Here is a 12,560-nt window from a genome sequence, read left to right on the forward strand (position 1 = left end):
GTGGCGCGGCTGCCCCTCTGTTGGTCTTCCTTGGTCTCTTGTGTTCTGGGGGCCTCTGGATGTCTGGAGTTTTGATCTCCTCCACACCTGCTTCATGCCCTGGAGGACGGGGCAGTGGCCCCCCCACACCCTCTAGCAGATCATTACATGAAGGAACCTTTTAAAAAAATCAAGCGCGTCCATGTCCACAGGTGTACACACGGGTGATCACACACACAAACTACACCCTTTTTGGCTCCTACCTCAAAGCACACTGTGCGCTGTCGATCTTACGTGCTGCACAACAATGTTTAACATTTAATATTTACTGCCATATTCCCATATATCATTGTGATGTTGTTTATGCTATTACTCTTGTTTTCTTCTGCTTGTTTTCTTTTTTCTTTCTCAACAGGTGATCCAGGTGGTCAATATGTATTTTTTTTGTCTGCTTATTCTGTTGGTTTTTGTTTTTTTGCCCTTTTTCCCCGTCCTTCTTCCCAGCTGTTTTTCTTTCCCTCTTTCTTTCTCCCCTTTCTTTCCCCCAGTAAAGTCTGTCCCGCATACAACAAGTAAAAATAAAATAAACAATTAAAGGTGAATCAAATAGACCATTACGGCAAGGCTGGGATGGTCCATTTGGTAAAGTAAATCCGTTGGGCATCTTTCTTCGCCTTTAGACAATAATTCTGATGGCAAAAGATCCAAACGGGACAGGCAAAAAAAAAAAAAGAAAAAAAAAAAAAAAAAAGAAAGATCAAAAGAATGTTTAACCATGTAAGTTTAATCCTACACCTTTCTAAGTGATAGCAGAGCTGTACGTTTTAATTTTTTCAGAAATCTCTCAGTCAGAACATGCTATATCATGTTTTGGTGGAAAGTAGCGAGATAACTTAATGCTAATTTCTAACTCTGTTAAATTTAATAAATTCTGTTTTCATGAATGCCTGGATGTTAAACTTAATTGTTACACTTAAAGCAGAACACTCATTTTATTAAAGATGAAATAATTTAGACAGTTTTTAACTCTCAGTGATGCTGCAGTGTTCATTTGACTTTGAGACCTAAAGCGGACGGAGTTTTGGACCTGTGCTAAGACATTTTTTCACAGATTTTTGAGCGCTGTGTACCACATAAAATTGGTTCAAGGTCAGTATGCACAGCCAGAATTCATACATAAGGCGCACTGTTGATTTTTGTGAAAATTAGAGGATTTTAAGTGCACCTTTATAATAAAAAAAATACAGTAATGTAATGGTCTTCTAACAGGTATCATTCAGAAAGCATTAAATTGACTGTAGATCGTGCAAAATACAGCAGCTAGACATCTTCTAAAAACTAAGAATAATTAACATATTGCATTATGTTTAGAATTGATTTTAAGATTTCACTAATTACCTGTCCTTCATGGCCTGGGCTCAGAATATACACTAGAAGTGCTTCTCCTGTACCAGCAAGCACTTTGGTTTTGGAAAGTTATATACAAATAATAATAATAATATTTTATTATTATTTTATCTACACTACTAAGTCTACCCACATCTGTATGATGTATGATGATAGATCATACAGACAAAAATATCAACTGATAAAGTTTGGTGAAGTTGTTTACATGTTCTTGAAGAACTTAATGAGTCCCATTGAGAATGGGAAGTTTTCTGATAAAACAAAGCCACAGAGCCAATTACTTCTTAGTTCCGTGCTGGAAAAGTATTACTACAATACATTAAGACTTGTCTTTTCATTTGTTTTTTAATGTATACCATTTATGTCATCTAGTTGTATAGTAAATAACATTTTTGTTCATTCAATGGATGTTGAATTAAATGTAACATTGTTAACTCTTGGTGGGTTTGCAGAATTGCACAAATACAGATATCTTTATTTTGTGGTTATATTTACACTTTATATTCTGATTCTCTGCTGTAATTCCACTATAGTGTGCCTTATTTGGACTCACAAAAACCTTCACGAGCCAATGTACATTTTTATTGCAGCTTTGTTAATCAACTCTGTTCTTTACAGCATGATTATCTATCCGAAGCTCTTATCTGATGTTTTGTCTGAAAAACAGATGATATCATATCCACTCTGTCTTTTCCAAGGTTTATCATATTACACCTCGGTTGGTTCAGAATTTTTACTGTTGGCAGCAATGGCATATGACAGGTATGTGTCTATATGCAAACCCCTGCAATATCCAGTTATTATGAATAGAATAATGATATATATCTGTCTGATTTTAGCTTGGCTTATACCTGCTTTTGAAGCCTTGATGTTAGGTGTGTTGTATTCTAATGTCAAACTCTGTAGCTTTACTCTGACAGGAATTTTTTGTAATAATTCAGTTCACAAGCTTCAGTGTGTGCCGTCAGTAGCAATATCTATATATGGTGTGGTCATGTTGATAAACATTGCCCTTCTACCTCTGCTTTTCATACTTTTTTCATACATCAAGATTCTTAGAATATCTTACCAAAGGTGTAGAGAAGTAAGAAAAAAAGCTGTAAAGACATGTTTACCCCACTTGCTGGTTTTAATTCACTTTTCTTGTTTTATTTTCATTGATATAATTATAGTTAGACTGGAAACTGACTTATCAAAAACTCTCCGTTTGATATTGACCTTTGAGTTGATTTTATTTCATCCTCTTTTAAATCCAATTATATATGGACTCAAAATGAATGAAATTTCTAAACATCTCAAGATATTGTTGTGTCTAGTTAAATAACACTGAAATGACTGAACTATTATTTATGGCATTTATGTAAGTGTTCATGTCTATTCTCTTATTGCTGACACATGTAATGGTCATAAAGCAAAGATATTTAACTTTTTAAACTGATGCTGGTAATGCTTAAAGTCTAAACATATTTGGATTTCAGGTTTTTCCTTCTTTTCCATTTATCACACATTATTAATCACTGTTATGAAAATGATTTAGTAAAAAGAGTCAAATTCCGCTGGCCTTGTGTGTGTGTGTGTGTGTGTGGTTCTTACTTTGTGGGGACCAAAGTCTGTAATTTACTACACCAAATCAATATATTATAATAGAATCATCACATGCCAATTACATCTATCCATATATATGTATACAGACACACAGACACACACACACACACACACACACACACACACATATATATATATATATATATATATATATATATATATGACCCCAGTAGGCACCCCCACACTCTGCAACCCACCAGGGAAAAGGGGCCCAGGCCCATCCGGACCGGGGCCCAGTTCAGCAGCGCCGCCCGGCCTCACCACAGAGAAAACTGCACCCACCCCGTCATCCACTTATCTTCCAGACTACACAAGACAATAGACACCCAGGCTGAGTTCTTCCTCCACCTCTCCTATATCTCTCCCCACCTGCAGAGTCAGTTCCTGGAGAGAGGAGACCTCCTGCAAGATGTAACAGCCTCCCCCACCAGTTGAAGAGCCCCCCAGGTGGCTCGATACACCGGCGGCATCCTGCGCCAGGGCTGAGCCCCCATACATCCACCCGCCCACAACCCTGGCGACACACCAACCAGGACCCAAGCTCCCAAGGCCCAGTCAGGGCCCCAGCCCGGAGACGGAACTTAGACATTCACATTACTCACACTCTCATTACACATACATATAGGATCTTGGGGGTGGGCACGCTACACGTCATCCAGAAGACCATCAGGGTGTACGACCTCACCCCTGGTGCCGTTGCCCACCTCTCAATTTTAAATACCTGTATACATTGAGGGCTATCAGGAGGCGCTATGCACTTACCTGCTGCTCTCTGGCAGGTAGCTCCATGCCCTCCTGGGTTTTAAATGCACCTTAGAACACACATGCATCAACACTACATATGAGCGGGCGGAGGGAGGTTTGGAGTTGGCCGTCCGATTGGGGTCTGGAATGTGGGGCCTCCCCGCTGCTGCGGAGTCGGGGCGGTCTGCTTCTCTCCACCCCAGGGAAAAGGGTAACACTACCTGGGTCTGGGTGCAGTTTCCCCCTCCAGGGGGAAGGGTACCTAGACCTGGGGTATAGAGTAGGCTTGGGGAGTGTGATTGTGTGTACAGTGTCTATTTATGTATGCCTCCATGTTGGGTGAGTGCTGAGTAATTGCATATGAGAGCATGAGGTTGGGAATGGATGTTTGTATCTGTGTGTGCCTGTTTGTCTGTGTCTATATGTCAGGTTGGGTATTAGACGCCACCTCTCTAGGGACATCTCAGGCCCTCCAGGGTATGGAGGCCTATCTCCCCCCACCACTCCCCCTGCCAGTGGCAGACGCCCTCAGACATCGGTGCGTTGGTGGTTCTTTGTGTCCGGGAATGGGCGTCCAGGTCCCCAGCGGCTCACTCCTGGTGGCTGCTTGTCAGGGCCTGGGGCTCGCTCGGGCTCCTTCGGGGGTGGGGTGCCCTCGGCCTCTTGGCCTGGGGCTCGGTCACTCTAGCACAGCTGGCTGCCGGCGGAGCTCACGGGCACGTCACTGCAACCCCCCCTGGCTTCTGCTCCGCGGCTGTTGAGTGACCCCTCATCTGGGACTCTCCTCAGCTCTTTCTGGGACAGTGGCGCGGCTGCCCCTCTGTTGGTCTTCCTTGGTCTCCTTTGCTCTTGGGGCCTCTGAATGTCTGGAGCCTTGATCTCCTCCATACCTGCTTCATGCCCTTCATGGCTCCCCACACCCTCTAGCAGATCATTACATGAAGGAACCTTTTAAATACAAGCGCGCTCATGCTCACAGGTGTACACACGGGTGCTCACAGACACAAACTACACCCTTTTTGGCTGCTACCTCAAAGCACACTGTGCACTGTCGATCCTACGTGCTGCACAATAATATTCATAATTTAGTATTTACTGTTATATTCACATAGATCAACGCGATGATGTTGTTTATTATATTGCTCTCTTTTTTTGCTTGTTTTCTCTTTTTTCTTTCTCAACAGGTGATCCAGGTGATTGATATATGTATTTTTTGTCTGTTTGTTTTGTTGTTTTTTGCCCTTTATCACCGTCCCTCTTCCCCGCTCTTTTTCTTTCCCTCTTTCTTTCTCCCTTTTCTTTCCCCAGTCATGTTCAGCAAATGAAAATAAAATAAACAATAAAAGCAAAGGCGAATCAAATAGACCAATATGGCAAGGCTGGGATGGTCCATTTGGTAAAGTAAATCCTTTGGGCATCTTTCTTTGCCTTTAGACAACAATTCTGAATTATATGAGGAGTAGGATTTTGAATTCAATTCTGGAATTAACGGGAAGCCAATGAAGGGAAGGCAATATAACGGTGCATTCACACCGAACGCGATAGACGTGACTAAAAAGCGCCAGACGCCCCTAGCTGGTCGCGTGCACATTCGCACCTAGAAGATCGTCCAACGCGAACTGGTCGCGCTTCAAAATATGCAATTTTCACGCGCGTGAAGCGGAAATGTGGGAGAAAGTATTGCCAGACGGTATGTTTGCAAGATGGCAGCTGTCGATCTAGTGTTTGAAGAGAGAGTCTCCCTTCTCTATTTACTGTGGAGAGCAGAGCATAAAAGGCGTAAAGGACGTCCTCGCCGTACCTGGGTCCATCTGGTCCTCCAGAAGCGTGAGCAGTTTGGGTATTAGACGCCTGGATGATGGCCGCTTTCAGCGGTACCACCGTCTTTCCCTCGCCCAGTCTGAGGAGCTGCTGTCCCGCGTCGGTCCAAGCATCGCCCTCCTAGACACCAACTACAGGCGCTCAATCCCACCTGCAGGTGGGATTTTACTGCCTGCGGTTAGTAAAAATGTTTAATACGGTAGTCCTTTATTGATACCTGTGCTAATATATGCTAAACTATCAGTTTATACACTGATAACATGGATGTGGTAGCTATCAGTGAATGCCGTCGGTGTTTACTGTTAGCAAACTGTCGTATGGAGATGACTGTTTATAATATTTCTAGTGATACTCAAAAGGTCTGATCAAGTCCTGATTTAATTCGATTTATGCTAAGTTATCAGTGTTTGCAATGATAGCATGGCTGTGGTGTCATATCAATGTATGCTCTCGGTGTTTGCTGATATCAAACTGTGGTATGACGACCACTGTTGGTAATCTTTGTAGTGATATTCAGAAGGTCTATCTTATAAAGTCCTTATTTTGCTTTATTTAGATCTGGTTTAATTCTGGCCGTTGCAAGGCCTGGGTTGTGTAGCAGCCAACAACTCCTCCAGAGAGGCTGTCCTGGTGAGGGAGAAGTTCATGGCCCACTTCTCGGCGGAGGGAACAGTGTCTTGGCAGCCAAAAGAATAGCCTATTTGAAGTCCCAGTGACTTCCCCACAACGGCTCTTTTAAGAGCCACCCACAAACCTCCAAAGAGCATTCCTGCCTTTTTAAAAATTTTCTTAATAAATTCTCTCGTCTGAGGTGGCATGCTCTCCAGAACAGGAAAAAGACTGAGGAGGAAATGCTCAGTTGGAGACTGGTGTGGCCTCTTCAGGGACTCCAGGATGGCCAGCTCCACCGCCGATGGACTGTCCTGGGACCCGTCCCTTCTCCGCCTCGGAGCTGTCCTCCTCTGTGGGCCTGTAAAACAAAGCACAAAACAACACAGAAATGAGAAGGCTGCTACTAGATTTTCCTTTTCAACATTGAAAAAAACAGGATATAATCAGGTTGGTTGTAGATATTTAGTAAAGCTAATCACAAGGGAATTCAAGCGAGTAAAAAGCTATCAGTGCTTGCTGTACATCTGTTGCTACAGTTACATACCTGTGAGTGCAGCAGCAGGAGCGGAGGGACCAGGGACTGGGGAGCCAGGAGAAGCAACAGGGGATGGCTCTGCTGCTGAATCAGTTGGCTCTGTCAAGACAATATTAAATGTTAACAGGTTGAAAACAATAGTCATAGAGAAAGTATATACTGTCATGGTCCTGGGTCGTGTGACCCAGTGTTTAAGTTTTTATGTATCTTTTGTATTCATTTATGCTCTAGGTTAGTTCGTCTAGTTAATTTCTAGGTTGCTGTTTAGTCCTTTGTTTCTTAGTTCTTTCTGTCATCCCCCCCTATACTCAGTCTCCCTGGTTCGTGCGTCTTCCTGTCATGCTTCATGTCTGTGTGGTTATGTTAAGTTCATGTTGTGTCTAATCTCCATGTTTCCTGTTTTACTTTGAAAGAGTCCAGTGTTCCTTGTTCATCGTATGTAGTTTCACTTTCCCTGTCCTGTCATTAGGTTCATGAGTATCAGCTGTTCCCCCTCATGTGTTTCCACTTCCCTTAAGCATCCTTGTGGGTATTTAGTCTCAGTGTTTCATGCAGTCCGTGTCGCATCGTCTGTGTTCCCACCCTCCATGTTTTCACGGCCAGTCTTTGTATTCATAGTCATGGTTTTCTGTGTCTTCATAGTTTATCATAGTATCAGTTTCCCAGTTTAGTTATAGTTTAGTTTCGTCACTGTGCTTCTGCCTTGTTTGAACTCCATGTCATCAGCCATAATAAAGGCTCGCTTTGCGTTCGAACTTAGTTTTGTGTCCTCGCCTGTGTCTGCACTGGAGTCCTCCACACACTCTCCACATGGTCTGCCACTGCGGACCGTGACAATATACAGTGGTCCCTCATTTATTGCAGCAGGGGTTCTCACGATAACTAGCCCCTCGCCACGCACTTTATGCACTTTTTTTCACACACACATGAACATTACTCAATGTTCTCACAAGTTGATTCTCAAAGTGCAAACCTTTGTAGATTTTAAAACGTAAAAGTATTATTATGCTGCGTTTATTCTTCGTCTGCGCGCCACTTTTGTGCGCTTTTTTCCCTCCCGGTGCAGGTGTCTATTTTCAAATGAGGGTCATAGTTATGGGTGTTTTTGTGCTGTTTTTTCTATTGGACGTGATAGTTATCAAAACCAAACATAATAAATTTGGCAAGTGGAGGAGACATGACACGGAGGAGATTTGTCAATCAGGCTGCAGAATGCAATGCGCATTGTTGACAGTTGTACTGTGCAATAAAAAAATCTCCGAAAAAGCGAGGCAGTGAAGGATGGACAGCGGGACCACTGTGTGCTGTTTATTAATAATCAATAACATATATTCCTATATGACAACATGCATAAATTAACTGCCTACATTAATTCATTGTAAACATACCTTCTGACTGGGACTCCCCTGCTGCCTCTTCGGGCTGTCCCTGGTCCTCGGGGGGGATGTTCTCCACGGTCCGCACCATATTGCCGCTAGTCTCCCGCGGGGTGAGGAAGGGGTCCAGAAACCCCATGCCAGCGAAGAACTTCCATCTCCTCCCTGATCCTGCTGCAGACCCACTCCTCTTCTCCTTCTCCATTCTCTTCTCCTTGGAGTATGTGTCCCTGAGGCTCTTCCACTTTCTCCTGCAGATGTCCTCTGAATAAGCACATTATCTTGTTAGTGGAAAGGTATTTGTACATCAGTAGGAAAATAGCGGGACAGTAGGCAGGCTTGCTAGCTTTTGCGTGGCTTCCCCGGGTCAGTCAAAAATTTCAAAAGAGAAATGAATGAACTTACCAGGTTGCCCGATCTCTTCACACATCTTCCTCCAAGCTCGGTCCTTTTCATTCCTGGCAGCTGGTGTCGGACAGCTCCAGGTGGTTTGTTACGGCGTTGATGAGCCTTTCCTCCATATTGAATGAAGATTAAATGGCTTTGGCTGGACCTGCCCCTTTGAACTAGGGTCAGAGCATCACGTCACCAGGCTCCTGATTGGTTGTCGCGGCGCGGCTTGAAGCTGGAGTTCAGATTTTTCCAACTCGAGCGGTAGACGCAATATGCGCGAATGCACAAAATGCACCACACAAACTGCCGCACGTACTTTTATTCATGCTTCAAACGTTTTCGCGACGCAAATCTGCTTCTGAATTTTCGCGGGACCCCCAGTCGCGCTTCATCGCGTTCCTCCATTGACTTTACATGTAAACCTGACGCTCTGGTCGCGTCTATCGCATTTGGTGTGAACACATCGTAAGAGAAATATGCACTCTCTTTCTAGGCCCTGTCAGTACTCAGTTAGATTGGATAAGTGTAGTCGGATAATAACGACGAGAGGGCAGGTAGTCAGAACTGAGGGATCGAACTACCAGAAGCCAACATTGCAAGCATCGAGGACAGCCACAAGTACCTGGGGATCACGCAGGCAAATGGGAACCACAAAGAGGCCACTCGGAAAGCTGCAACCACTAAGTACCTGCAGAGGTTCAGGCAAATCCTGAGAAGTCAGCTGAATGGTAAGAACAAGATCTGGGCTATAAACACCTACGCCCTGCCTGTGATCAGGTACCCTGCTGGCATAAAAGGCTGACAAAAAAGGCTGGCAAAAGGAGGAGATAGAAGCCAGTGACATCAAGACAAGAAGGCTCCTGACCATGCATTATCATAGTCCAGGATGAGACAACAAACATCCACGAATACATCAGGAAAATGGCCCCAACAGACCGTGTGCTTAGTGAATACCTCAGGCAGCAGAAACCCAAGTGTAAGAATGAAGTTACCTGAAGTGCCTCAATTCTATGCTTTATATTAACTAAAGTGTTATATAGTCATATAACTTGAGAAAATGTAGAGGGTCACGGCAACAGCGGTTTCTATGTTAATTGGGGCACTCGGGGAAATGATCTGATACCGATACAACATCCGAGATCTCTGTCCGGAAACCCAGAGAGATATGTCCATTCACATATGGAAAACAGAAAAAGAAAATGTTTCCTTTTTAAGAGGTTTCTTTAGCCTTTTTTCATACACTCTAATTTTTGCGTATATAGTAAGCCTATACTAGTTCAATGATTTAAAAACAATGCATGGGCAAATTCAGTGAATTGCACAGTGATATAAACATCAGATCAGATGTTTATAGGTCAGATTTCCTGAAGTTGTTTACATGTTAGTGGAGAACCTAATGAGTCCCATAGAGGATGGAAGGTTTCTAATAAAACAAAGCCATATAGTCAGTCACTTACTTTCTTAGTTTAGAGCTGAAAATATATTATTTCAATACAGTAACAGTTGCCTTTTCATTTGTTATTCTTGAATACCATTTATGTAATATAGTTCCATAGTCAGTAACATTTTTGTTTTTGTCAATGGATGTTGAAATAAATGTAACACTGGTAACTTTTGGTGGGTTTGCAGAATTGCACAAATACAGGTATCTCTATTTTGTGGTTATATTCACGTTATATATTCTGATACTCTGCTTTAATTCCACTATAGTGTGCCTTATTTGGACTCACAAAAACCTTCATGAGCCAATGTACATTTTTATTGCAGCTTTGTTAATCAACTCTGTTTTTTACAGCATGATTATCTATCCGAAGCTCTTATCTGATGTTTTGTCTGAAAAACAGACTATATCATATCCACTCTGTCTTTTCCAAGGATTTTTATATTACACCTCAGCTGGGTCAGAATTTTTACTGTTGGCAGCAATGGCATATGACAGGTATGTGTCTATATGTAAACCCCTGCAATATCCAGTTATTATGAATAGAATAACTATATATGTATGTCTGATTTTAGCTTGGCTTATACCTGCTTTTGAAACCTCAGTGCTGGGTGTGTTGTATTCTAATGTCAAACTCTGTAGCTTTACTCTGACAGGAATATTTTGTAACAATTCAGTTCACAAGCTTCAGTGTGTGACCTCAGTCGCAATATCTATATATGGTGTGGTCATGTTGATAAACATTGCATTTCTACCTTTGCTTTTCATACTTTTTACATACATCAGGATTCTTAGAATATCTTACCATTGTTGTAGAGAAGTGAGGAAAAAAGCTGTAAAGACATGTTTACCCCACCTGCTGGTGTTAATCAACTTTTCCTGTTTTATTTTCTTTGATGTAATTATAGTTCGACTGGATTCTGATCTATCCAAAACTCTTCGTTTGACATTGACGTTTCAGTCAATTTTATTCCATCCTCTTTTAAATCCAATCATATATGGACTCAAAATGAATGAAATTTTTAAACATATCAAAATATTGTTGTGTCAAGTTTAATAACACTGGTATTACTGCCCTATTATCAAATGTATGGCATATCATTTGCAATTGTAATGCAAACTAGATAATGGAGTACCTTATCTCTGATTTTACATACAAGACAGAGGAAAAGACATCAAATTTATAGAAATGTCATGACATTTATGTAAATGTTGATTTCTGTTCTTATATTGATGACAACAAAATGGTCATAAAACAAAGACAAACAATTTCTTAAACTGTTTCTGGTAATGTTTAAATTCTAAACAGCTTATATGCCTGCATTTCACATTTTCCCTTCTTTATTGTCATAGATTATTATTTACTATTGTATATTCACATAAAAATAATTTAGTAGAATGAATCAATTAGTAGAAGTCTCTCTTTGATGCTGACAAGCATGTGAATATTCATCACAGTGTCTTCTGTTTTCTCAGTTATATATATTTATGCAGCTAAATAAGCTGTATATAACGATTAAAATTTACACTTCTCTGGGTAAAAATTTAGATTTTTCTGTTGATCCTATCATCAGAACATTGTGAAGCCTTTAATTTGTCTATCTATCCATTTGGTGTATCTCTTCATGTAATGTGGTAGTATTTGTAGAGGAACGATAGACAGTCACTGACACACGCTCACGTTGTGACTTGTGATGGTCGACGGCTGACCACATGACCATTTGCAAAATCACCTCCATCAGCTACATGAAGTTTACAATACTTAAAAAAATTAGTTTTTTTAATGAAAAATTCTTCTGAACTTTCCATAACTCATTATTTATAAACGTAATATAGTTAAAAATCTTAACAAATGATAAATGGACTGGTACTTTTATAGCACCCTTCTATGCACTCAAAGCACTTTCCACAAGAAGTCTTATTCACAAAATAACATCCATATTCATACAGCACTTTTACCATGACTAAGTGCTTTTTAAAATGTTTTTATGGTTAAAATCTATTGTCAACAAACGTGTTACTGCTAGGAATTTTTTACCCATACCTTAAAAAATTTCACTTGATGACTGCAAATCTGAAAACCATTTTCATCTGAGCATGTCCTGTTTTTTGATTGTGATGTTCGAATTATTGGACAAGTATGACTGGACAGAAATTGTCATGCATTTTCAGCAATTAAGAAATTAAGTTTGTGACGTAACCCTTCGGCAGCGATGCCAGCATAGTTTCTAGCTCTTCAAGAACAACAAAAGTCCCTCAATGCAATAGTTGCCTCGGCAGTCAGAGAAGCTATGGACTCTATCTTGGTCCCTGCTTTACACGACTTATGCACAGAGCTTCAAAAGACCAATGTATTGGTAAATGATGTTAGCGGCGAACTCGAGAGAGTGGCTACAATGGCTAAGTGTACTCAAGACCGAGTGGATTCAGTGCAAGCAGCTGCATGAGAGGACAGACGATTGACTATCAATCTAAAGAAACAACTTGACCAACTCGCTACAAAGCTCACAGATCTGGAGTCCAGGGGTCGCAGGAATAACATCGGACTAGCTGGTTTACCAGAAATGACAGAGGGCTGTTGGCTACATCAAGGCTAATCTCCCTAATGCTGGGCATACACTGTGCGATTTTTGGCTCATTTTGAGAC

At 41.5% G+C, this 12,560-nt stretch overlaps 2 protein-coding genes across 2 annotated transcripts; both read left to right on the forward strand.

The window, feature by feature from the left end:
- Positions 1 to 1,789: 1,789 nt before the first annotated feature.
- LOC134644500 (olfactory receptor 6N2-like) lies at positions 1,790 to 2,710 on the forward strand. Its single transcript, XM_063497586.1, has one exon. It carries the CDS (start codon positions 1,790 to 1,792, stop codon positions 2,708 to 2,710), a length of 921 nt encoding a protein of 306 aa, XP_063353656.1.
- Positions 2,711 to 10,052: 7,342 nt separating this feature from the next.
- On the forward strand, positions 10,053 to 10,970 carry LOC134644501 (olfactory receptor 6N2-like). The gene has a single exon (XM_063497587.1). The coding sequence runs from the start codon at positions 10,053 to 10,055 to the stop codon at positions 10,968 to 10,970; it is 918 nt and encodes a 305-aa protein (XP_063353657.1).
- Positions 10,971 to 12,560: the final 1,590 nt, after the last annotated feature.

Source organism: Pelmatolapia mariae, linkage group LG16_19 (genome assembly GCF_036321145.2).
Source record: "Pelmatolapia mariae isolate MD_Pm_ZW linkage group LG16_19, Pm_UMD_F_2, whole genome shotgun sequence".
NCBI lineage: Eukaryota > Metazoa > Chordata > Actinopteri > Cichliformes > Cichlidae > Pelmatolapia > Pelmatolapia mariae.